General features: G+C 35.0%; 1 protein-coding gene across 1 annotated transcript; it reads right to left on the bottom strand.

Annotated features, from left to right (window-relative positions):
- Positions 1-1467: 1467 nt before the first annotated feature.
- On the bottom strand, positions 1468-23515 carry LOC135683285 (acetoacetyl-CoA synthetase). Its single transcript, XM_065198497.2, has 19 exons — positions 23389-23515; positions 23014-23192; positions 22224-22327; positions 20854-20971; positions 19498-19608; positions 18969-19066; positions 17862-17976; positions 17464-17545; positions 16276-16417; positions 15156-15236; positions 13901-14025; positions 12992-13056; positions 12284-12406; positions 11885-11998; positions 11331-11456; positions 9878-9947; positions 8415-8473; positions 7767-7872; positions 1468-2623 (listed from the first exon to the last, which is right to left on the bottom strand). Exons 2-19 carry the CDS (start codon positions 23120-23122, stop codon positions 2371-2373), a joined length of 2001 nt encoding a protein of 666 aa, XP_065054569.2. The 5' UTR covers positions 23123-23192; positions 23389-23515; the 3' UTR covers positions 1468-2370.

Genomic DNA, 23515 nt, shown 5'->3' with positions numbered 1-23515 from the left:
GTAACGAGCACCTCGATGCAATGGGGAGTAAATCTGGTCTCCTCTATTATAAATGTGTGTCACATTGAACAAGTTTAGGACTGAAGAAAGGTTCCCTCAAGTTAATTTTAGTACTCTACAAAATGGGGCGGTGATTCACAACAGTACTTGAAGGAATATAAAGTATTGAAGATGTGCAGCTGTGAGGCAATTCAATTAAAGGTACATTGCGGCAAACCGTCAATTAAAAAGGTTTGGAAGACTCTGAAGAAAGATACAGTCGCAACATAGCGCTCTGCCCTCAATGAATCCCGATCATTAATTCAAGGGAAATGTAAGGTGAGAGAAAGCAGGTTTGAAAAACATGCACTTTTGTGATTAATTCATTCGACATAGTTTGGTGATTATTAACATTGACCGCCTTAAGCAGCATCTATGACAGGTTTAGGCACAAGAAAATATTCTCGGTGCAACAATGCATTTCTTCTAAAGACATGAAAAACTTTTCGTAATTACAGAGATACCTCTTCGCGTCAACCCCCTTGCTACGTGAAGAGGTGCCATCGACCGATTTCCGTATTTATTATCTAGCATCATCAGTTAAAGCGAAATTCGTAAACAAAATCATTTGGAAATCCATTAGCTGTAAACAGAGGTTAGGTACCGATTATGGAGATTTGCTTTAGCTAGAAATCAGTGAGAAGCAGGACGACCTCTGTTTTGTAATCGGGATTTCAGAACGAGGAAGAAAGGCGGCAAATTGGATTGCCAATCATCCTCTTGAATTGGATTGCAATCCGATCAACAAGCAACAATCGATGTTGAGAATTCGAGATAGTCAAGCTTAAGACTCGTCGGATTCTGAGTGAAATGAAAATTGCATCAATGGTCGCTTGCAATAAAAGATTCTCTTCTTCCTGATTAATGCGCCCAAAAGAAAAGAGATTCGCAAGCCAATTTGTTCACAAGAGAGAAGAGAAGAAGCAAGGAATACTTGTAAGTAGCCAAATTTGTTATAGATAACATGACAATCACTGTAGAAGGCAGATTTTGGGGTCACTCAGGAGGAGCGAACACGGAGGTATGCCATTGGCTGGTACTGTCCGAAACGGTCCGATAAAACGTACCTAACGGCCAGGACATTTAGTGAAAATTTTCACCATATCCACCATATCCAAAATTTTCCATAAGAAGACACCATCTCCTGCACATGCATACATACAGTGCAATACACATTTTACTTTTAATCTAATCGCTGAGCTCAATGACAGCAGACCTCAGATCTTGGGGCGAGCTTGTTTTAAGGCAAATCCTCATTTTTTCTATAAATTAGCCTAAGTATGTTATGTTTTGAGAAATTCTGACAAACAGCAGACGATTCGAAGAGTTACGAGAGTCTGGGATCAATTTTCCCAATATTCTCTCTACAATTTGAAGTCGAACAGTTGTATTCAGTATTGTAGAGAAAAAGGAAGCGTTATCTAAACATTTTTCTGATAAATTCTTCAAGAGAATATACTAATATGTCAAAATATATAGCTACTATATAATCAAGCCTTAAGCTTTAAGAAAATTCACGACTAAAGACTTCTAAAAAATAAACAAAGGACTATACGCAAGATATGCTGGCGTAAGTAAACATGAAGAGCCTCAGTACTATTGAGAAATTTGGAAGTTAAACCCACATAAGTTTGTTATACATTCAACTTCATGATGGTTTATTCAAGTGCTGCTAGCAACAGAGTATAAAAAGTAAAACAGTAAGCTGCTTCTCAATTTCCAGGTCGAGGCAGTCTCTGGGCCCAGATCGAGGCTCTGCAAATTGCGTTGTAGTGATAAGATTTATCGAGTCACAGAAGATATTTTTGAATGAAACCTCGCTTTGCAACTGAATTAGATACGCTAAAAGGGCCTTCGAGTTAAAGAAAGGAATATATTAAACTTCATTATCAAAGGATACCTTTAGGGAAACAATCTTATCTTGGTTTAGATCTGTAATTTTTTATTATCAATAATAAACGAGTCTTCCTCTGGCCTAGAAATAATTTCTTCTATCAGAGAAGATGAAAGATGGCGGACCATTTCATAGGAAAATTTTTAAATCCTATCCAATCCGTTGAGATTCTTATCCATAGTTAAGATATAAAATTCCAGTCTCAAATGTTCAGGTCACAATTAGGCCATTTTAGACGGGTTCTTATTGGATTCGTTACGGTTGAAATTAGCCTATAGCTTGTTGCCCAGTATTCTTGTTGCACTATAGCTTGATGCTTATAGCCTATAGCTTGATGCATTGTGACAAAAAGGATTCTGCAATCAAGCTTCATATTGAATTCTTGTTAAGTACAACATAATTTAATAGCATAAAAATAAAAATTTTAACACCCAACCTTACTTCTCAGATTTTCCGTTCTCCCCATTTTCAAGAATCCCATAATAAAAATCTAATGAGTCCGGGTTGATAAGAGATCCCCTCTGAGCAATGTGTTCACCGGCTAAAATTCTTTTCACGGCAACTTCAACCTTCTTGCCACTCGTCGTATACGGGATGTCCCTAATGGGCAAGATAATTTCAGGCACGTGTCGGGCTGACAACTCTTCGCGTATTCGCTTCTTTACCCCACGAACCAGATCTTCGTTGAACCTTGAACCAAATTCAAAATTCATTATTACATTCTGTATTCGAATGCAAAATTCAGTATTACAACTGCCTGTGCTGAATTTCAATTTGCAAAAACAATTTTTCCATGAAGCTAGTCAGTCGTCAAAATGAGCACTCCACAGTCAACTGAAAACCGAATAGAGGTTCAACCATAAATTATTCTCAATCTTAAGAAATAATATATCTGAAATCTTTCAAAAAGGTATGGTTCTATTTTGGGGGAAGGTGGGGTCTTTGGGACTCCATTTGTTTCTTATCACTATAGAAGTCTCTCGGTCATGATTACGTATTATGATTAAAATTTTCCGAAACATTTTTTTCTCGTGGGTATGAGAAATTAAAAAAACATACAATTTTGGATTATACTCATGCCATGATGCACGCAAAAAATCAAATAAAAAAGTGTTTGGATAGTAGAGTCGCTATGTGATAGAAAACATAACATATGCTCTTTAATGTCTTCCCTAATTAGTCAGACATTTAAAGAGTTGATTTCTTTTTACTTTTTTAAAACACAACGGATGACTATCCGAATATCATTGATAAAAGAAACACAAGAGTAAAAAAGACTCATTCATTCCTAGTGCTGCCATTATTCGCTTTCACTTGCATGGAAAAAGACATTCTTTTTTTATAAGAACAATTTACAAGCCTCAAAATTGGTCAAAAATTGACAACAAATTGAGAACAAATTGAGAACAAAATGAGGCTGAGCTACTGTAAAATGCAATTTTGAACAACGTTTATCTAAAAAACGAGGATTTTTAGCCATGTTCGGGCGCTTTTTCGGTGAATATACAAAATTCGGCAAATGAAGGTTGTCTCACTCATTTTGTTGGCAAATGAGGCCTCAACACCTCCCTAGAGTGCAAACGCTAGCAATCGCACTGCTTACACTTTCTTAATTTAAGAACAAATTAAGAACAATCCAGCCAAATTAAGAACAATAACAAAATGGTTGTGTTCAAGTTATATGAGCGAAACAATTCATCTAGCCCTTGCAACAAGCCAGGAATTTTTAGCGAAAGCGGCGTCTATAAACCCCAAAGAATTTCTGCTGGTGAGCGTGGGCCCCTTTGAAAAATACTCCACCACTCAAAAATCCTTGAAAAATGCCCTGAAAAGTATAGAAAGTATAGTAAGGGGGTAAGTATAGAAAGGGGGGTAGCTACTGTCCGTGAGATTTGGAAAAATTTGATTGCAAATTTTAAAAGAGACTAGAGAAACTCAAGAAAAGCAAATCAAACAGAGAAATAAGCAGAAATCGAAATTCCATGCACAAGATATTGAAAAAAATAAAGTTTACTATATTCCTATGACTACCTAAAACAAATTTTGCGTGATTTTAGAAATATTCCGTGGGCTCTTGTTGGCTGTTGGGATTAATGGTACCCAGAAATATCTTTTGCCTTCAAGCAAGAACCTGAGAAATTACAGGTATAACGTTTCTAGGTAGCTCTTTTTTTTGATTAATGAATCAAACAGTTCTTGATTGAAGATGCGCAGCGCTAAGTGTATTGGCTGGTGATAAGACTCCGAAAACAGGTAGTGAACATTTAAACCTGGGTTGACATCTTACAGTAATTCACATAGTTTGAGATGATATATCAATTCATATGCATTGAAATTGGCTGCCTTGTTTGAGAGCACATGCACATGCGCGTTAGGGTGGAGGCTTGTAGGCAAAAGTTACATCTCGTGGTCCTTCTCATGGCTATTACATATCATACTTGCATCATATAAACCAGAGTTTCACTTCACTCTTTTCATGAAACCAGTAGCGGCGCCACGGAGAGACTGGGGGAAACGTCCCTCCCCCCCCCCCCAGTTCTCAGCAGAATCGATTTCGTACTTCGCCTAAATTCGATGAGAAAATGTTGGGGGAGGGGTAATATTTTGACAGCGTACTTTATGTGACATAATCCTTGGATTTTCAAACTGCCTTTACGTAACCAAAAAATTACTCATAGGGGTTCTCTTCGGTCAAAATTGGCGTTGCCTGTTGGTAAAAAGGCGTTTTCTGGTGACTAAAAGGGCATGGCCTAAATTTTTTTTTTGTCCCCCCTAGGGCTTAGTGGCTGGCGCCGCCATGGCATGAAACGCTATGCTATAAATTTTTTTCGTCTGCTGATCTGAGACTAGCTTATTCTGCCATTAATGTTCTTATCACAAAATATATTAGGCGATGTGACAACAATGTCATTGATTTCAACTGGCCATGTGCATATGGTGCAAAAATTTGAAATTTGGTCCTATTCAAATCAGCGATTGAAGGGATTCACTCGAACTGAGTCGATATCAAAGATGTTAATTAGAGCTCTAGGTAACTAGGTTTGATAAAAGTTGCTTAAAGGTGAAATTCTTTTGGTAATGCCAAATGATTGAATCGGTACAATACACGATCACATTTCTCTTAAAAAAGAACGATAGAGGCTTCAGAATCGTTTTGAAGGTGCTCATGAAGAGGCTAATGTCACATCAAGACTTAACATATCAAATAGACGATATATTTAAACCCTCGTTGAAGTGTTTATTGACAATAAGATCAAGGGTTGCCATAAACGGTAGGAGAGAATTTTATCCTCAATTCAAAATACATTGACTGGAAGAAGCCTGTTCAAATAAACGAAGCCTAGGTGTTAGTCTTTAATTGGAGAAGTGAAAATTATCCTCAATTCAAAATACATTGACTGGAAGGTGCCTGTTCAAATAAACGAAGCCTATTCGACAGAAAGACCTCACAAGCACAAAAAAATTGCAAAAAAGCAGCATAGACTCTGACGCTAGTTAGAAAGTGGGGAGGAGGCAAGGGCAAATCGAAGACTCATAGCAAATTATTTTTCAAGAAAGGGGAGCCATGGCCCCCTGTCCCCTGGTCTTCGGTGCTCTGTGCAGTTACCAAAGCTCATTCGCGATTTAATAGCTTTTCGTTTCACTCATAGTTTTTAAATTAGGCTGCAGCAAAGATAACCTACAAATTCTGTATGTTTTATTAGGATCTAAACTAAAACTGTACAGAAAAAACAATAATTATGATAAAAGTGAAAAATATTTTATATTTTGATATTTTAATGATCTTTATAGAATGTCTTATTTAGTTGAATAAATAATCGAACTGTGAACTTCAATGTCACAAGAAAAAAAACTAAAAATTTAAGATGAAATTACAACTGAGAAATACCTGAAGTATAATTAGGTCTACTTGCTAGATATAATAAGCCCCAAAAATTTCGGATCGTTTATTTCCGGATGCTTAATTTTCGGACAGGAAATCTTGGGCCAAGAAATCTTGATTACGGAAAACATCGGACTGAAATTTCGGAAAAATGTAAATGGCGCAACGGAACTGGGAAATTTGGAATAAGAAGTTGGATCGGGGCGCTAATCATGACGATAAGCATATTGACGACGATGAATAAAGCAAGTCAAATGACGAGAACAGTCCTGCTGTATTTGTATTTGATGACCGAAAACCCTCATATAGCATGCATTTTTAAGCTAACAAAACTTAATATTTTCACATTTTCTTCCTATTTCTATTTGGTGTTTACCTGTAATGGTATTGCATTGCAGTATTGTATCCAATTTTCAAATTATAAACATTGCTTGGTCAATAAATTGCATCGGAAATTTACTTTTTGAAGTTTCAGCACAGTTTATTGTTATTAAGATTTTCGGAAGGTAAAAACTTCGGACGGCAAAACTTTCGTTGGGGATTAATGCACTTTAAATTCTAAAATAATTGCGCTCCTGTTGGTAAATTATCCGGTAAGTTGAGGAATAATTAATAAAACTTGATGGTGTGCGAAATGCCTAGAGTTTATTTCAAGCTATCCACCTAAATGAACTCAAATCTGTCGCATAATGAGTAAAGAGGACTAAAGATGTCTTAGCCTTGCCACATTTGCATCGAAATGCTTTGAGACTATAAGTTTATTAAGAGCCAAAAATTTCGGTGGATTTTATTTTAGGTGAAGCAGGGCAACAGAAAATTAATCCCTCTGAATTTTTTGAAACCGGATTTTTTTCTTACTGAAATTTTCAAACGCTAGAAAAATCTCACTTTTCAACGATGGACATTCAAAATAACAAAAGTTTTTCTTGATATTGTTTTAGTATTACTATACATCCAGTACATATCAATTCTAAGTTTCTGGTTCTCCTTTATCATAAACAAATAAGATATCCAGCTCATCTTTTCTTCTCTTTCACCCTCTACATTCAAGAACTTTGAGTTCTCTATTGGCTGAACTGATGCTTTTATTGTCACTTCAAATTTCTCTTAATTTTTTCTTTCTAACGTTCCAGTGCTTTCAATTTGGACGCGTCAATTTTTAATCTTACAATCGATCAGAATTTCTAATCCCCTGGTTGCAATTGGCGGTCGAAAATATGGTGATCTGTAAAAGCTTCCAATTAATTTTCCTCCATGGGTTGGAAAAATGAAATAAAAAGGACGTCCTCTAAATAAATGTTTATGGTATTCTTGCCAATTTTCGTATTCACTTTTTGTAACTTTCATGATTGTGGTTCAGATAATTTGATGTTGAAGATAGAAATTACTTGCTGAATGTGTTTCGTTTCTTTGCTCATCAAAATATTTTCTTTCCACCGAAATTTTTCAATTTTTCATCGAAATTTACACCGAAGTTTCAAAAACCTGGCCAAAATTTTTGGCACCAAATTTTCTGGTTCTTATTGTAGGTTAGACAACTATTAGTATAATACCAACGCCAAAGTGTTGACTTGAATATTTTTTGCTGTAAATAATATGTGCTGGTAATTGCTTTTTGTTTTGAACTGAGAATTGTGTTATCTTAAAGTGTGCCGTTATTTACGTGTAACAAGGTGTAGAATTAGTTTTATGGTATGTTATGGTTGCAATTAGGTTAGAGGACATCTTGGCCTAAATACCAAAACAGATATAGATTGACAAACAAATCAAGACTTATCAAGAAATTAAAAAAAACTTTTGAAAAACTCGAAATCTTTTAAAGCGCAATCGGAGGTTTGGCGTCGAATTACCGCTTGTAAAGGATTAATTTGCACCCGAAGACTAGGCAAGTTCAACATGCACTGGGAAACAGGGTAAGATGGTACAGTGATAAAATAAATTGAAACTTACGATTGCTGATCCGCCATTTTTAAAAACAAGACAACTCTCTCCCTGCCATTGTGGTTATTTCCAACACAGAGACTATCGGTGATTTCTGGAAACTGTACTGGATTCACTGTGAATAGAAGAAGTATGGTGTTAAAACTATGTATACATTAAAATAAGAACGGAAAATTTACTGGTAGAATCTCAAAATATAGTCCAACAAAATATCAAGAAGAGATAAAAGCACCTTTATATACAACTTATGTCTTATTATTTCATTTATATACAACGTGTGTCATAAACTGGCTGGTTCAAATTTTGTTTAGATAACTTTTTGAAATGCTTGCAATGCCTACTCATGCACTAGGGCATTATCCATCTAAATGTAAAAACATGATGTCAAAATAATTTGTTAACAAGTCGCAAAAAAAGAAAAAACAAAAATTTTCCCTAATGATTAAATCTAATAATTCATTTATGTCTGTTTCTTCTTCTTCTTCATTTCCACATTATGGATGTCAACAATATGTGCTCTTGCCGTGTGCATACCTCAGAAGGTATGGCGAAGGTATTTCATGAACGATGCAAACAACAGACAACTAGTGCACAATCCCTTGACCAAATTCAATACGATCATCGAAAAATATAGCTACATGACTAGAAAATATATACCTATATTGTAGATTTCAGCACTGCCGAACCGTACTCCACTCGGATTCAATGTGCCATCGCTGAAAAAATACAATGGATAACTTACTATCGATAAACTTTTCCACGCTACGTGACATAGACTTCAAACTGGTTAGAAATGGTTCAGTAGCTAAGAAAAAGAGCTACAGATTATTTTTGATCAAACACTTCCTGGAAATAATACACGGAAAGCAATTCCTGCAATTTTAAAGCAACAAAATAGCCAATTTGGATGCATCAAAATGGAAAAATCTCTACATAAAAACCACAAAAGAGAGAGCAAAAAATCGGCAGCAAAAAACCAACAAAAATTTTCCACGAGGATTATAATACGCAACTTAAAGGTGAAAGATAATCGGACCAGTTCTTTTCAAAGAAGGATTCATTAGCCTATACAGATTAACTGGTATAGATTCTTTAAAGATTCTCGAGCATAGCCCGTGCAGGTCAATTTAACACTATGGTACGTCTTAGCATCATATTGCAAACCTCCATTATACAATTATCATTTGAATAGACGATGATGCTTAAGTGCTTAACGGTCGATGATAATTTTTCATATAGGATTTAATACACCCTTTCCGGTAACACTATCACCCAATTCTCAACTTATAGATATTGAATAGTGCCAGAAGATTTTACTTGTTTCAATTCATCTTTAAAATTCAAAGGAGAAACAATCGTATATTGGCTCTATCAGCTACTTTTTAAGAAAGACAAAATAGGCCGTCACTCCAGACCGATTCGATTGAAGTGTACGTTTTCACAACATTTTAATCGTTATGCATTTTCATCGCAAAATTTACGCAAATTTATCGAGATCAGATAAAAATATTACTCAAATTTCTAAAAGAAATAGCTTCTATTGTCTTAATAATACATTCAATTTTTGACAAATTCAGTTAGATTCGGACTAATATTGTGACAAAATGAAAGTTTTTACATTGGAAAATCTAGTGGCCATTTTTGTTTAAGGTAAAAAACGTAACTTTAAGTTACAATTAGTCTGTAAATTTGGATGTAGAAAAACAATTTTTGATTTACACAAGCGAATTATCTGGCTAGAAATTTGCTCGTTTAAAGTGATACGAACATGTAATACTATATTAAACTCTTTAAAGTAAAATTGCCAATGCTATCAAAATATTGAATATAACAAAACACGCGATATGTCTTGCGATAGCTTATAAATACATTGTCAATCATCCTTTGGGATTTAGGTTAATGCTGTCAAACCCTCGAGGGAAGAGGTATGTAACCCAAAGAGAATTGATTCAATGAAACTCTCTGTTGCTGTCAAAATGTGTTATTGAAAGTGATTTAAGCGACATCAGATGTCACTGAAGATTTAATATCATTCTAAATACATTTAATTAGCATGTAATTGGAAGAGAGAGATATGGTTAGCCAGTCAATATATCAACCTATTTAAATTTATTACTTACCTTCGTCCCAACATCAATATCCCACCTGTCAATGAATTTACTTGGCAGAAATCACCATGAGCCCACACACCTAAAAGATAACTTTTGATAAATGATGGGGAAACAGACTTATGTTTCAAATTCTCGTCAGCTTTGGAAAAAATATTTATGTGGTAATGAAAAAAGGAGTTTTCTGGCAAAGTAGGCCAGGTCAATATTGGTACCAAGCGGTACCTACTTAAGTCACCCAATGACATTACAAAAGCGTCACTGTTCCACTTGAAATTTTGAGACAATGAGAAAGCAAAAGGATTTTCAGCCAATCGACAAGAGTAACACGATCTAAGCTCTAAAAAACCCGAAATAATTAAATACTTGTAAAAATCAAGAAAAAAGATTTTTGCATAGAACAGTTGTATCGTATATCGACAGGGCAATATGAAAGATGTAAGGCGAGGTCACTTAGTTTAATACAACCTGAGGCGAGAAAGCCTTCATATAACCTATAGTGACACAAGCATTGAAGAGGAAAAGCATACATAAAATGCTCTATTGGTTTATAAACAATTGAGCATAAAAGTGAAATAAATGCAAAACAAAACAAATATATCAGAAACATACTGGAGCACAAAAGAGGCCGAAGCAAGTGGATTTCAAATTTGAGAATATCATGTTTGATATATTAGCGTTAATTATTGATGCCAAATGAAATTTGAACAAACAGAGAATCTAGATCTCTGCTTCGATGAAATAGCTTATCTGAAATTTATTAGGATGTAGGATAATGTTTTGAACTACTGGGGCGCTTACGTTACACAATTTTCAACAGGTTATTAGGGACAAATGTTTATGGCTGGAATAAATAGCTTTTATAGAATTTGATCGAGATTTTAAAGGGAAAGCGTTTGGTTTCGTTGTTTTTGTGAAAAGACTGGTTAAGAATCAAGCATAGCTTCACCGGTTAGAGATTTAGGCTAGAGGCAGGCTGGTTTAGAATTGGTTACGCGAATTGAGAAGTTTCCTACAAGAACCTTTCCAAGAAAAATTGTGGAAAATATACACGTTCCCAGAAGATCACCGGATGCAGTGGAATTAAAGACAATAGAGCTATTACTTCTAAGTGTAGGTAAAGCTTGTACCCGTTTGTATACAGTGTAAAGAAACTAAAACTTGATATTTTTTTATACGCTCTTAAAAATTAATTGAAAATTTTTTGTTTCTTGAAACTGTTTGCATAGCCTTTGAATAAACTGGATCCATAAAATCGGTGCGAAAATTCTTCTTTTGTAGGCTTGCCGTATGGGCAGCCATAAAAATTTTAAAGAACCCTGCGCAAGTAGCAACTGCAACCCACAGAACTAAAATCTATTCTAAAAAAGTAGATTTTCACTTACTCCATTTATCAATTCCAATCAGGGGTTGATTTTCATAACAAAATATATGAAGGTGGCTAGCATCAAGTTGAAGTAATTACCTGGAAATTTATTAAAATATGCCTTTCTGTACTTCACACCGCCTTCATCGTTCCAGAAATAGATCGGCATACATGGAAAAGCCTTTTTGCAGACAAGCTCTCCACTTTCATCAAAAACAGGAGATCCTATGCCAAAATAGAAAGAAATGCGAGAAGAAATTAGAGTAATTATTATAAAGTTGTGAAGTTGGTAGAGCAGTAGTAAAACAAAGCTGGAAATACATACCAAAGATGATTTGAGAGAAAGCCTTACGCTAGTAACTTATCTAGCTTATTTAATATTTTACATCTAAATTTCGTCTACGTAAATGTGGTGAAACTTTTCTGCTCATTGAGAACCTAAAAACTAAGAATTCATCAAGTGAAACAATTAATTCAAGATAAAATATGGCATAAACAAAAATAAATGGTGTCGCCGATTCTTAGGAGATCATAAACAGAAAATGTAAACTATTTTTACATAAGGTGGGGATGAGTTTAGGAGAGGGGAGGAACCCAGTTTCGTTTTGTTGATTTTGTAACATGAGAGGTATTCTGGAAAATCCAATCGTCACCTTCCTCACTCCAACTTTCGACAGCCATTCCGAGGTTTCTGCTTTGAATTTCGCCTCTGTATACCGGCAGAGTTGGGTTGCTGCCCGCGAAGCAAGATATTATGTCCGTTCCACCTGAAAAGAAAGTACAGTGCTTAAGTCTTTGACCGTTCTTCTCCACAAAAACTTAAAGCATTGATAGTATCATTTCTAGTTTCACATACTCACTTTTTTGATATATATGGAACGATAAAGAGGGGAACTCGGAGTAGCAACTTTGAACCGTCTTGTTCTATACATTAACAGGGTGTACAGCTCTCCCTATCAGGGTGTACATTAAGCACTTTCTAACAGACAAATAAACAGTATATGGTATTTAAAACATTTTATAACAATACAAAAGGTCCTTAATGAACTCACCAGTGATTGAGCCCAAAAGCAGATCTTTCTTAATGCTTGTATAAACATATTTAAATGTATCAGGTTGAAGTGGCGACCCAGTGGATAAAATTGCCCGGAGTGATGCCACATTATGTGTTTCGACTAAAACGCAAATAAAACTTGATTAACATTGTTATTAAAGTACACGTACAACAAAATGTTTGTAACATTAGTAAAGTCGGATCAAAACATGATTAATCCTATTCTGAAGCAATACACATCTCGAGGCTATTACTGTGTTTGCTTTAGTACTCCCCCTTTCTTATACACGAGGAAATCTACAACAGCGATAGCAGAAGTGACAAGTTGTTCCTCAAATTTTAATCATTTCTATTAGAGATTCTTTCAGAACACTAAAACATTAGCTTTTTAAAATACTATTTAGCATTCTATGTAGTTCAAATTCGGTACAAAATGCAGAAGTTTAGAGAAATTTAAATGCAGGATGAATCCAACACCTAATATAATCTAAGTTCGAGGAAAAGGCAACATAAATGTTCAGTTATACAACAGTAGGTAAACTTATTCTTGATAGACAGGGGCTTGTAGCTTTTCTTTTGCATAATTTACGGTCAAATGTATCTAAGAAAATCAAAGAGCATTTAAAAATTTCAGAATTGCTATTTCCTGAAAAAATCATTAATAACATGGTATAAATATCTTTATTGCCTTTTAAAAAGAACTCACTTGGCGTCACGTTTTTCTCTGATAAGGCTTCAAGCCACCTAGCACCAGTTCCAAGAACAGTTATACTAAAGGGAGAAAACAATAAGGATGTGGTAACGGAATCATTATCAATATATAACTAGCCATATACAAATGCATGAAAAATGAAATCGTGATGGATATTATGATCGATGATTACCATTTATGATGATTATTCTGATCATGATTATTATGATTTATGACGACTTCAATTGATTAAGATGATCGATGATGCTAACTGATGACATTTCATGATGATGATGATGATGATGATACTAAATGAGTTATGACTGTGTCTACTCTAATGCGCCTTCTTTCACCCAATATAATACCCAATAGAGTAAACCATCAGTTTCGAATCTGCAAATATTTGCAGAGTTCGCAGGTGCATTGCTAAAAAACTAAATTCAATCAAACATTTCTTATTAGTTTGTTTAACATCACTCACAATTAGCACACGAGACAGCTAATATTGATTGAGTTTTCGACTACAAATTTGCATTTTTCTTTCAAACAGAACTACTTGATGAGATGTTATAAAGCAATCGAGTGATCGTTCGTTGAATTGAAGCTGTCTTTTTAGTCCTAATCAAGAAAATTGTTGAGACTTTTCGGTTTATCATCATCACTGTCAAAATTCTTGCTAAAATACACGAGGTTTTGTGCAATTTTCGATGGCATCATTGTCTTTCCCCTCAAAACAATGTTGTTCAAAATGACTTTTAGAGATTGATCTACACGGAGCAAGTCAGATAGCTTGTAAACATGAGAGCATTCTCTTCAGATTAAAGTCGTTTTGTGGGATAGGGTGTGTTGTTTGCAGGGAAACGTAGCTTTAGGCTTTGATGCAAAAATAAAAAATAAGAAAGATGAAGATAATGATTGACATACCCAATCTCATCGATCAGATCCCAGAGAACATTCGGAGAAGGAACCAAAGGGGAACCGTCGTACAAAACAGCCGATGCTCCAACTGCTAAAACAGACACCAGCCAATTCCACATCATCCAGCCTGTCTAAAAATTGGCCACACTTCATGAATAGACAGTTAAATAAAATTCCATTAATTAAACCGACAAATTCTAATCAAATATGGAAAAGAAAATGTTTCTTTCAGGTATTAAAAACTCATATGCAGTTCGTAACACAAATGTAAGCAGTAAAAAAGAAAGGCGAAGTTGTATCGACGCAGCCTTGAAGGCCTGAAACATGTCGAAAATGTACCACAAACTAACAGTTGCAGATCTTGAGACATGTGATTAGCTCTGAAGGAATAGAAAATTTGATGCTAACAGGAAGTATTGGAAGGCAATTAAAAGAGGAAGAAGAAGAAGAAAAAAAGAAGGAGGAGAAGAAGAGGAAGAAGAAGAAGAAGAAAAACAACAACAACAATATGAATGAGAAGGAAAGAAGAATAATCTTAAGGATAAGATAAAGAAGAAAAAGAAGAAGTAGAAGAAAAAGAAGAAAAAGAAAAAGACGAAGACCATGAAAAAACACTGCTTGTAATCAACCTAAAGAAAAAGGTTCTCGAAACACTAAGACTATTGATGAACTAATCGTGACAAACTTAGATCTTTGTTTCTTTTTTTCCATTTTTGCTTTGCCATGCTCAGATATATCATTGATTAACAGCTGAAGAACACAAAACTAAAAATTTTCATTGAAATTTGCCAGTACAGAAGCTTTGTCACAAACCCGGGTTGAAACAAAAATGTATTCGTTTTTAAAGTGAGTCAATGCCAGTTTGCTTTAAACCCGTTTATGATCGTTTTCACCGTGCTGGGCTAAAATGCATCCAGGCTTAAAACGTATCTTTAGCCCTATACTCTTCAGGTAAATTAGATATAGATCATTATCAGCAGAAACCAAAGCACGCAAAACTGTGGGAGAAATCAGTCTTCACAACAATAGTCCTTGAATTATTTTGTATAACGCTGTTGTTGTTGTAAGTGTATCATAAATAATCCGGGTTTGGTGTTTCCACCGACAACAAACGCAACGCGACAACGGACAACACGTTTCTGTTCTAAGCCAGGTTGGTAGAAAGGCTGTCTGAGAGAGACAGACATCAAGCCATAGCTACTGATTACGTTTCTAATGTTTAGCCTAGTTCCACAACAAAGAAGCCACGATGTTTACTTACTGTCGTATAATATAGCATTATGTCTTTTCTTTTCATATCACCATGAAGCTTGTGCTCTTTCAGGTGTTGGATCAACGTGCCCTATAAAAAACATACTGCAGTCAGAATGCTATTAAAGAATAAAGGATGCAATTAAAAGTATGTTGCTATTGTTGTCTAGAAAATGTTAGGTAAAAGGGGAAGTTAATAGCTGGCACAGGTTAGCAATCATGTTTCTGAGAACTTAACCCAAAGCTATGTCCTTCCCAAAACTGTCTTCTCCCCAAAACTCAGTGGTGTAGATAGAGGGGGGTCAGAGGGGGCGAAAAAACCCTTGTAAAGATAAACTGCTATTTTTTCGGAAAACTTCTGATATGGTTGCCTATCCTTTATTTGAGTAAAGCATTTTGAGATTTGCTTATGATCCTGAGGTAAACTTGCTAATAAACAAATCCACTTGTTGAAAAACTATCCTTAAAAGGTTTCCATTTCGGATGCCTTGGAATTTCATGAAAACAGATTCTTCGAAGGCCATCATTCATTAGATAGCAGGCTATATTTCTTTGTCCCATTTCTTTCCTTCACTGTAAATCATACAGGCAAACCTGTCAGTCTTCAAATGAGCATTCTCGGGAAGATGATTCCGAAGAAAAATACAGTTCTTATGAAAGATTCAAGACTTTGGCGAAGTGACTGCAATCCTACAACCAAGCTTAGTAATTTCAACCAACCATATGATGAACGGTCCCAGCCAAAAGCATACTCAAAGAGAATTTAATTCTAGATATTTATGCCTAGTTGTTATCCCTAGAACTCTTATTTATGCAGAATAAAGAACCTCAACCTATAAACTTATTTACTAGCACATCTTTATCTCTTATACCCTTGCTTTCCGGTCAGAGTTAAGATTTGTGCCCTACCGATTACGATTTAGACTTGGAGGCATACAAGGTACAATAGGGGTACCAAATTCGACCCCTAGATTGCTTAAGATAAAATTTCCCTTCTAAAGTCAACATTTGCGGTCACTGACAAAGTATTATTCGAATTCAGAATCAGATTCAAGATGGGTACAAAAACTCGACTTGACGTGTGCTGCTGAATTTGCATATTTTAAAGTAATATCTGGGGTTGTACTCACACCAGCTGAATGCACGATGCATTTTGGATGTCCCGTGGTACCGGATGAGTACATGATAAACAGTGGGTGGTTGAATGGCAATTGTTCAAACTCAAGTAAGGGAACTGGATCGGCCAATGCCAGAAAGTCGGGCAAGAATATGCTGAAATAAGAGCAGATACCATTTTGAAAAAAGAAACAGAAAAACTAGTTGGAACAAATTCTGCGAATAGAGAATGGAAATTAACTTCTTTTCCTGTGCTTCAAAAATGTAGAAAAACAAATTAATTAACTACTTTCGATCTTGAAGCCAACGAATGCGTACGCATAGACTACAAAATCTGATATTACAAAACACCCTTAAAAGTTAAAAATTATAAGCCATAAACTCGTAAAGGTCTACATTTGAAAGAGGCACTTTAAAATAGCTGCAGCCAAATGTCTTATTTTTCCAGTTTTACATTTTGTTTTAAGCCGATTGGCACTCTTGTAGTTTATGCAGTACCCGATACCCATTCAAAAGAATACCAGAAAAGGGAGGTTTTGTAATTACTGTTTGATGGTCTGTCTTACATTACAAATGGTACGTAGACCGAGCTATGATCGCTACCAAGACAGTTTCAGCTGAGATCTGCGTTTCAATCGATCAGACAGCTCTTCAACTTCATAAGGCCTGTCTGAGTTTCGCAACGATGACTAAACTTATAATTCGAAAGGCCATGTCACCTTTTTCATACTATAATAAAAAGCAATGCTTTTGCCTCTACTTCAAAAAAGAGTCTTTTTCTTTCATAAAAAAATGATCGAAGATCAGAAACAAAATTGAATGATGGAAAACTGAAAAAATTAGAGAAAACTTGAATCATTCCATGAAATTTGTATTCTATCATCTCCCAAGTATTTCTGCATTAAAACTGGCTCTCTGTGAAGTTTTACTCATCTTTGTTCTTCATGTTACTTAAGAAAGCCTCTCCAAAAATCACAAAAGGGATGTCTTCTCAGATTTGATCTTTTTTCTCAAGCTACTTCAAACACATTCCCAAAAAAAATTTTACTTTCCAGTAAAATTCTTCCCGAAACTGCATCCGGGGACGGCCTTTGTTTGCTTCAAGAAGAACACTTAAACTTGTAGACACAGCCCCTCGTACAGAGAATGCATCAAGTCAAGACAGTCAAACAATTAATCAATAATTAAAGTAATTAACAAACCTATTTTTTATCCCAGATATATCAATATCGTCTTTGTTTCCAACGTATGGTGCGACGACAACTACTTCGAGATCAGGAAGCTCTTTAAGAAAAATAAAACAGAAATAAGATTTGTTGACAAAAGTTAACAAAAACTAAAAAAGTCTGCAAAAAGAAAATGTCCATCAATAGAAAAGTTTAGTGAAGAGATGGTTGGAGAAAAAGTTTTACATCCTGGGCTTGCTACAGGAGCTTAATTAATTAAAATGGTTCTTCATGGATGGGAACTGCAATACCGGATAAGCAGGAACACCAAGGTATATAAGAAGCTTAAGACGTTTTAAGAAACTATGAAATTTAATAAAAAATAAATGTTGGAAGATAAGAAATATAACAAGAAACTAAATAGAAAAGAGAACCTTCAATGACTTTGGTTAGCTTCTCAAGATGGTTGTGAATCTTGTTGTTGTAGATGACCGCATCAACAGAGAATATCACTTTTGGCTTGATTTGTGAAAATCTGTCAAGAACACCCTTCGCAGGCAAAGAAAAGATATACTTATAACAAAATTGTATGAATGCCAGATATTAGGTTGCAATGAGACTTTTTTTCGGATTTAATATGGATTTTACGTATCGAGATTGAAACATTGTTTGGAAAGCGCAGTTTTGATACAAACTACAACGAATAACGTCAAAAACACAATTGTCAAATTCAATGATAAATGAATATCTAAATTCGTGTCAAAACATGGCTTAGTCACTTTACAGTTAGAGCATGGTTTTGTCAGAGACGTATTAAGCATGGCCTAGTCATGATCAATGTTAACTATCACACAGGATTTGTCTTTTATAATAAAATTCAGGTTGTTCCGCGTGGTTCTCATACTGGAATTTAACTTGCTTCGGAATTCTGCAAGTGTTTTACTGAGATAAGTTTCCCATTCCAATTCGAGCAGCGGTGTTTTCAAAAGATACAGTCAAAAATATGGAACACTCAAAATCAAAATCGCCAGAGAAGAAGGCTATTGTCACTCTTTAAATAAGCTTTGAAAAATGGCTACCTAACCATTTTTTAAATAGCTCGACGTTTCCAGAAAAAGAGTGCTGTGATGCACTAAGATCTGTATCAATACAGGTATTAGTCAATAAAGAATTGTTATTTATATTCACATCAGGCACTTCCCATTAAGAACAGTCCATAGAGAAAGCCCCTCCGTTAAGAAATTATTTTTGGTTTTTTGACAATTATTCATATAGCGTTGCCTGTTTTGTTCTCAATTTTTCTAATTGTGTAGAATTTCAACCACCAATTAGATGTTGTTATTCATTATAAAGATTTCTGTTCGGATTTTAAAATGTAAATGAGCTGAACTGATTCTACATCCGTGATCAAAATGTAGCTCACAAGGAGCCTAGATGTTTAGTTCGTCCATTATTCTTTGCACAAATCCTTTAAACAAATAGATAAGATCATAACTTCAGAATGGCAATGAAGTTAGGTCTATGAACAATAAGGGCCTTACCGCGACACCGAAATCTGGAGAGGTTGAGCTCCAAACTGCACCCAAACTAGCAGCCGCCAGCATTGCTTCAACAGCCAAACTGCAGTTAGGTATGTAGCCTAGGCAAGAAAAGAACATTTTATTACCTCATCACTTTGCAAATCACGTCACATTGCAAATCATGTCACATTGCAAATCAGAATGTATTTAAGGGTTTTGAAGAAAAGATCTAGATGCCACATAGAACTAGACTTGTTGAAAAACAAAATTGAAGAAAACTTTTGAAATATAACAAGCATATAAGTCCTACAATTTGGGGTTCTTCCGTGGCCATTTGTATCTAATTGATCACTATTTAGAAATATAGATTTATAACAGTAAAAAATACTAGAAAATGGTGAAATACTTATTTCAAAATAGACCGAGAACAAGAAAAGTAATTGTGCTATCAAGATAACTACTTAAAGTCCACAGTTGTTTCAACTTTTTGAAAAATGTGATACCTTAAACATGAAGATCCTTGCAAATTAACAGTATGAACTATACATACCAACTACCCTGTCGCCCTTTTTCACTCCCTTTTTCTTGAGGACATTTGAAAGAATGGAAACACGTTTGCGAAGTTCTCGAAAAGTAACTGTCTCAACACTTCGTCTCTCTCCTGTAAAATATAGCTTGCGCATATGAAACATAAGCAAAAAAGTAAATAAGGTATCTATTGGAATTTTGCCACTTAACAGTATAATCAACAAACTATTATCAAATTCAAGAACAATAATAGTGATGTCTCATTCTGTTTATCAAAATACAATAAGCTTGGCTTTTGTACAAATAATTTATCTTAGAGGGTGGAAAGGCCCAGGTAAATTTTGGCAGGAACGATCTTGAATTTCGGATGAATTCGAAGAAAAAATGCTTGGGCGGGGGGAGACTTTTTGGTCCTTCAGGTTCTATGATTTTGCATTTGCCTTTACATAACCAAACATGGGCATACACAATTGGAAAAACTAGCATTCCCTGCTGATAAAAGGGTGTTTTTTAACAGTAAAATAAGGTGGCCTGAAGTTTCCCCCCTCCCCCTAAATCCTAATGGCTGGCACTGCAACTGCCTCATGATTTTTAAAATCACACAGGGCAAGATATCATCATTTTCATGGGATTCTTTATTCATCTAAGCATAGCATATCTATCCTGCAATTTTCTTTGAGCCATGACAGCTTATTTTATCTAGTGCTCTATTTCAACCCCTTTAATAATATGACCCCTAGCTCAGCCCTGGTGATAACAGGTGTGTAATTGCATGTGCATGCATCCACACATGCCTAAAACTCCCTAGATCTGCTTTTTACAAAAATGTGCAGCACAAAGTTTTCCCTGACTAATCATGTTCCTTTTGTTATCAAATATTTAATTTCTTATCAATTTTATCTAAAATAATTGCTCAATATCTATTGGGTCTGTTATCATGATAGCTTTCCGGATAAATAATCAATTAGAAAACCTGTTTGATTCTTTATTTTATAATTTATTTTGTTTTGTTATAATTAATTTATTTTGTTTTCAAGAAAATTCATCTACAATTCGGAAAATATTCTTTGCTTTACAAAAACCTCATGCTTTTTTCAAACAGTCATACATCCCTAAAGCTTTATCAAAGGAGTATCTATTATATTTGAGAGGATAAAATTGCTGCACAAAAATTGTAAGGTCTCAATTTTATTGATTGCACGACAAATTTCATATTACCAGGACTGCTTAGCTGGACCCATTCCAGTCACTTTATTAATGTGGTCTCTAGCTTGAGCCACGCCAGTCCCATGATCTGACCCAAATAGACAAGGCTAAATGGAAATAATGGATCTGCCTCATCTACATAAAAAGACCAAAAAAGTCAAATTCTTCAAACCTGCTATGTATAATGCAACATCTTCATCGTCCCCTTGCAACAAATTCTCTGCATAATTAAGCCGGCTGCCAGGGAACCATTCTGGAATATCTGACATTGGTGCACTTGTATCCACAACCTGTTATGTAAAAAAAATTGAGCTGATACAAAAAAAATTATATAGCAGGCACTTGTTAGAGGATTTTTGGTATAATATTTTCTAGAAAGTCCTGAGTAATTTGAATGTATGTTCATAAATTCAAAAGAACAATTATGTGATTATAAAGCAAAACAATTCAAAATACTTCAAATCTTGAACAGCGTAATTGAAAATGTTTATAAACCACAACCAGCAAGATTTGATTTAACTGAATTTACCATCAAATCTAACTACAAATTTAACAAATTATGGGGAGAAATAAGGCTATAAATCACTACAGAAATGCCAGGAGTGAATAAGAAAGAAATCAAATTTGGGTATATTATGCAGAAATATCTACCACAGTCAAATGATAATGCTAGCCATACCCTTAAACAATGCTTAAAAGATGTACTTTTAAAATGCTATAAAAAGCTCTTCATGCAAGTATAATTGATTAAAGACATAATTATATATATTTTTCAGATTATATTATGATAAAATAAATTTTAGTATTAGCATGATATATCAGGCCTTGCCTGGAAAGGCGCTCGATCGAATGGATAGCATAAAAAGGGAAATAAAGTTAATGTTTGACTTAAAGCCATGTGTTTTCCTATATTTCTATATTTGCATTAACATAGTGTTTGCTGCATGTTTTGTTATTTCATACTATGGTGCTTTTTGGTATCACCATTTAATTTCTTATTTAACACTCTTCCAAAGCTTTCGATATGAAGCTCTCGATCTTCCAAAGCTCTTGAAGGATGCTCTCAAGGATATTATATTCAAAGGTGCGAAATAGAGCACCTAGAATTTATGGGGCTCTTTTTATGGAGCACCTTCATTTTGCTTAGAGCAAGGCCTGATATATCACATGTGACTTACTGCCAATACAAAATTCATTTAATAAAAAAATTCAAGTAAGTTATTTGCACTGCAAAAAATTGAACATGGTAGAGAAAAGAAAAAATTGTAGAAAACTCCCCAGTCCTTTTTGACTGAGGCTCTTTAGAGTATAAATATAAGATCATGGCCATAAAGGTAAGTATTGACTGGTCAAAAACAAAAAGTCATTTGTTTTATCCAATCTGCATCTTGATATAAATTTTTGCTTACTTTTAGTCTTTACCTGACAGCTACACTCTATGGACTGTTGGATAAAAAGTACTTTAGCTGTATATTTAATAGCTGTAGTCATAAAAAATAAAACCAAACAGAATAACAGATAATATAGAAAAGGAAAACGTACTGATTCAAACTTCTGAGAATACTTTAAACCAGAAAAGTGCCAGAATTCGCCCCAGAACAATGAAGTATTATCCACTGACCATTGCCACAGGTCTTGGTATTTTTCTAAACATAAATGAATTGATGAATGTCAAATGACCATATGAGAATACCACAATTTTGAATTCAAAATATGCATGATTTAAGATTGACATAATAGGTCAGAAACGTAATGAATAAGCAGTTGGGTAATTAACATGTAGCATCTGGCATTAAGTTTGGTGTTCTGTCTTGAGAACAATAAAGTGTAGTAGATAAGTATTAGCAGTCAATGGAAGTTGCCTGTATGCAAACACTTTGGAACATCTTTTTTGTTTGAAACTAATTACTATACAACAAAATACAATTGAGGTACCGCTTTGGGACTGCAAATCTGTAACGGATAAAATAAACCTGTTTCCACTAATTCCGGTAGCAAATATTTTGTTTAAAAGACAAGAACAGGTAAGATGATTAGAACATTTATGCAGGTGGGGATACAATATTTCACTTCCTCTCTTTCTCTTCCTCTCTTTGCCTATCAAAGACAGGGGTATTTGGGACAAAAAAGGACCCATGAATCAAAAAAGGGCCGTGAAAGGTAATTGTGAAACATTGCAGGTCCAAGATCTCGGGGGAAAATTATGACTTCTGATAAAATCGATATTAACTAATACCTTTTTCTTCGGGTTAATATAAACAGAATATGAAAATAGAAACAAAAAATTGCTCATTTGTTTATTGCAAAGAAAGTTCAAAAATTAACACTGTACCGATATTAACTGCAAATTTTTTGTTGACGTGGCATCGAAACTCGTCCATCTGCGTTCGGATGTCGGGTCGAGGTGTCCACAAAACGTCGGCATCTTTTCTCAGTTTCATTTTTGCTCAATCATGAAAATAATGCTGATATTCTTTTCTCTATCTTTCTCCAAACGACAAGTTCACAAATCTGGAAGAATCGTGTATGGTTTGCAAATATATTCAAAGGCACACACCTCCAAAATTAACCCAATCAATGGGCCTAGACATTCCCGCTATTGGATGACCATAAACATAATCGAAAGCGCCACCGCAGCGCAAATAACTGCACTGTTTGAAAATAAATATTACCAAAACTGTACTAAAAAGATGATGTGTGTAATAACCTTGAGATTCTCGAATTCATATGTCCTCGGTGCTGATGAATTGAGCTTATATGCAGCGGCGGTCAGCTTGTGTTTTGTCTTTAAGTAGGCGATGGAGCCCTGCGGAGCATCATTGCACCATCAGCAG

This window comes from Rhopilema esculentum, chromosome 7, assembly GCF_057945365.1.
Source record: "Rhopilema esculentum isolate cy_ngs chromosome 7, ASM5794536v1, whole genome shotgun sequence".
Lineage (NCBI taxonomy): Eukaryota > Metazoa > Cnidaria > Scyphozoa > Rhizostomeae > Rhizostomatidae > Rhopilema > Rhopilema esculentum.
The sequence above is the reverse complement of the archived record's forward strand: the minus strand, read 5'-3'. Positions and strand labels throughout refer to the sequence as shown.

Excerpts from the sequence above, each read along its gene's own strand:
- LOC135683285 (XM_065198497.2), bottom strand. The coding sequence starts at position 23,122 with ATGAAACTGAGAAAAGATGCCGACGTTTTGTGGACACCTCGACCCGAC. Across the intron at positions 20,972-22,223 it reads ATTCTCAGAAGTTTGAATCA|GTTGTGGATACAAGTGCACC; the intron begins GTACGTTTTCCT and ends TTTACATAACAG. Across the intron at positions 12,407-12,991 it reads AGAGAAAAACGTGACGCCAA|TCGAAACACATAATGTGGCA; the intron begins GTGAGTTCTTTT and ends TTTGCGTTTTAG.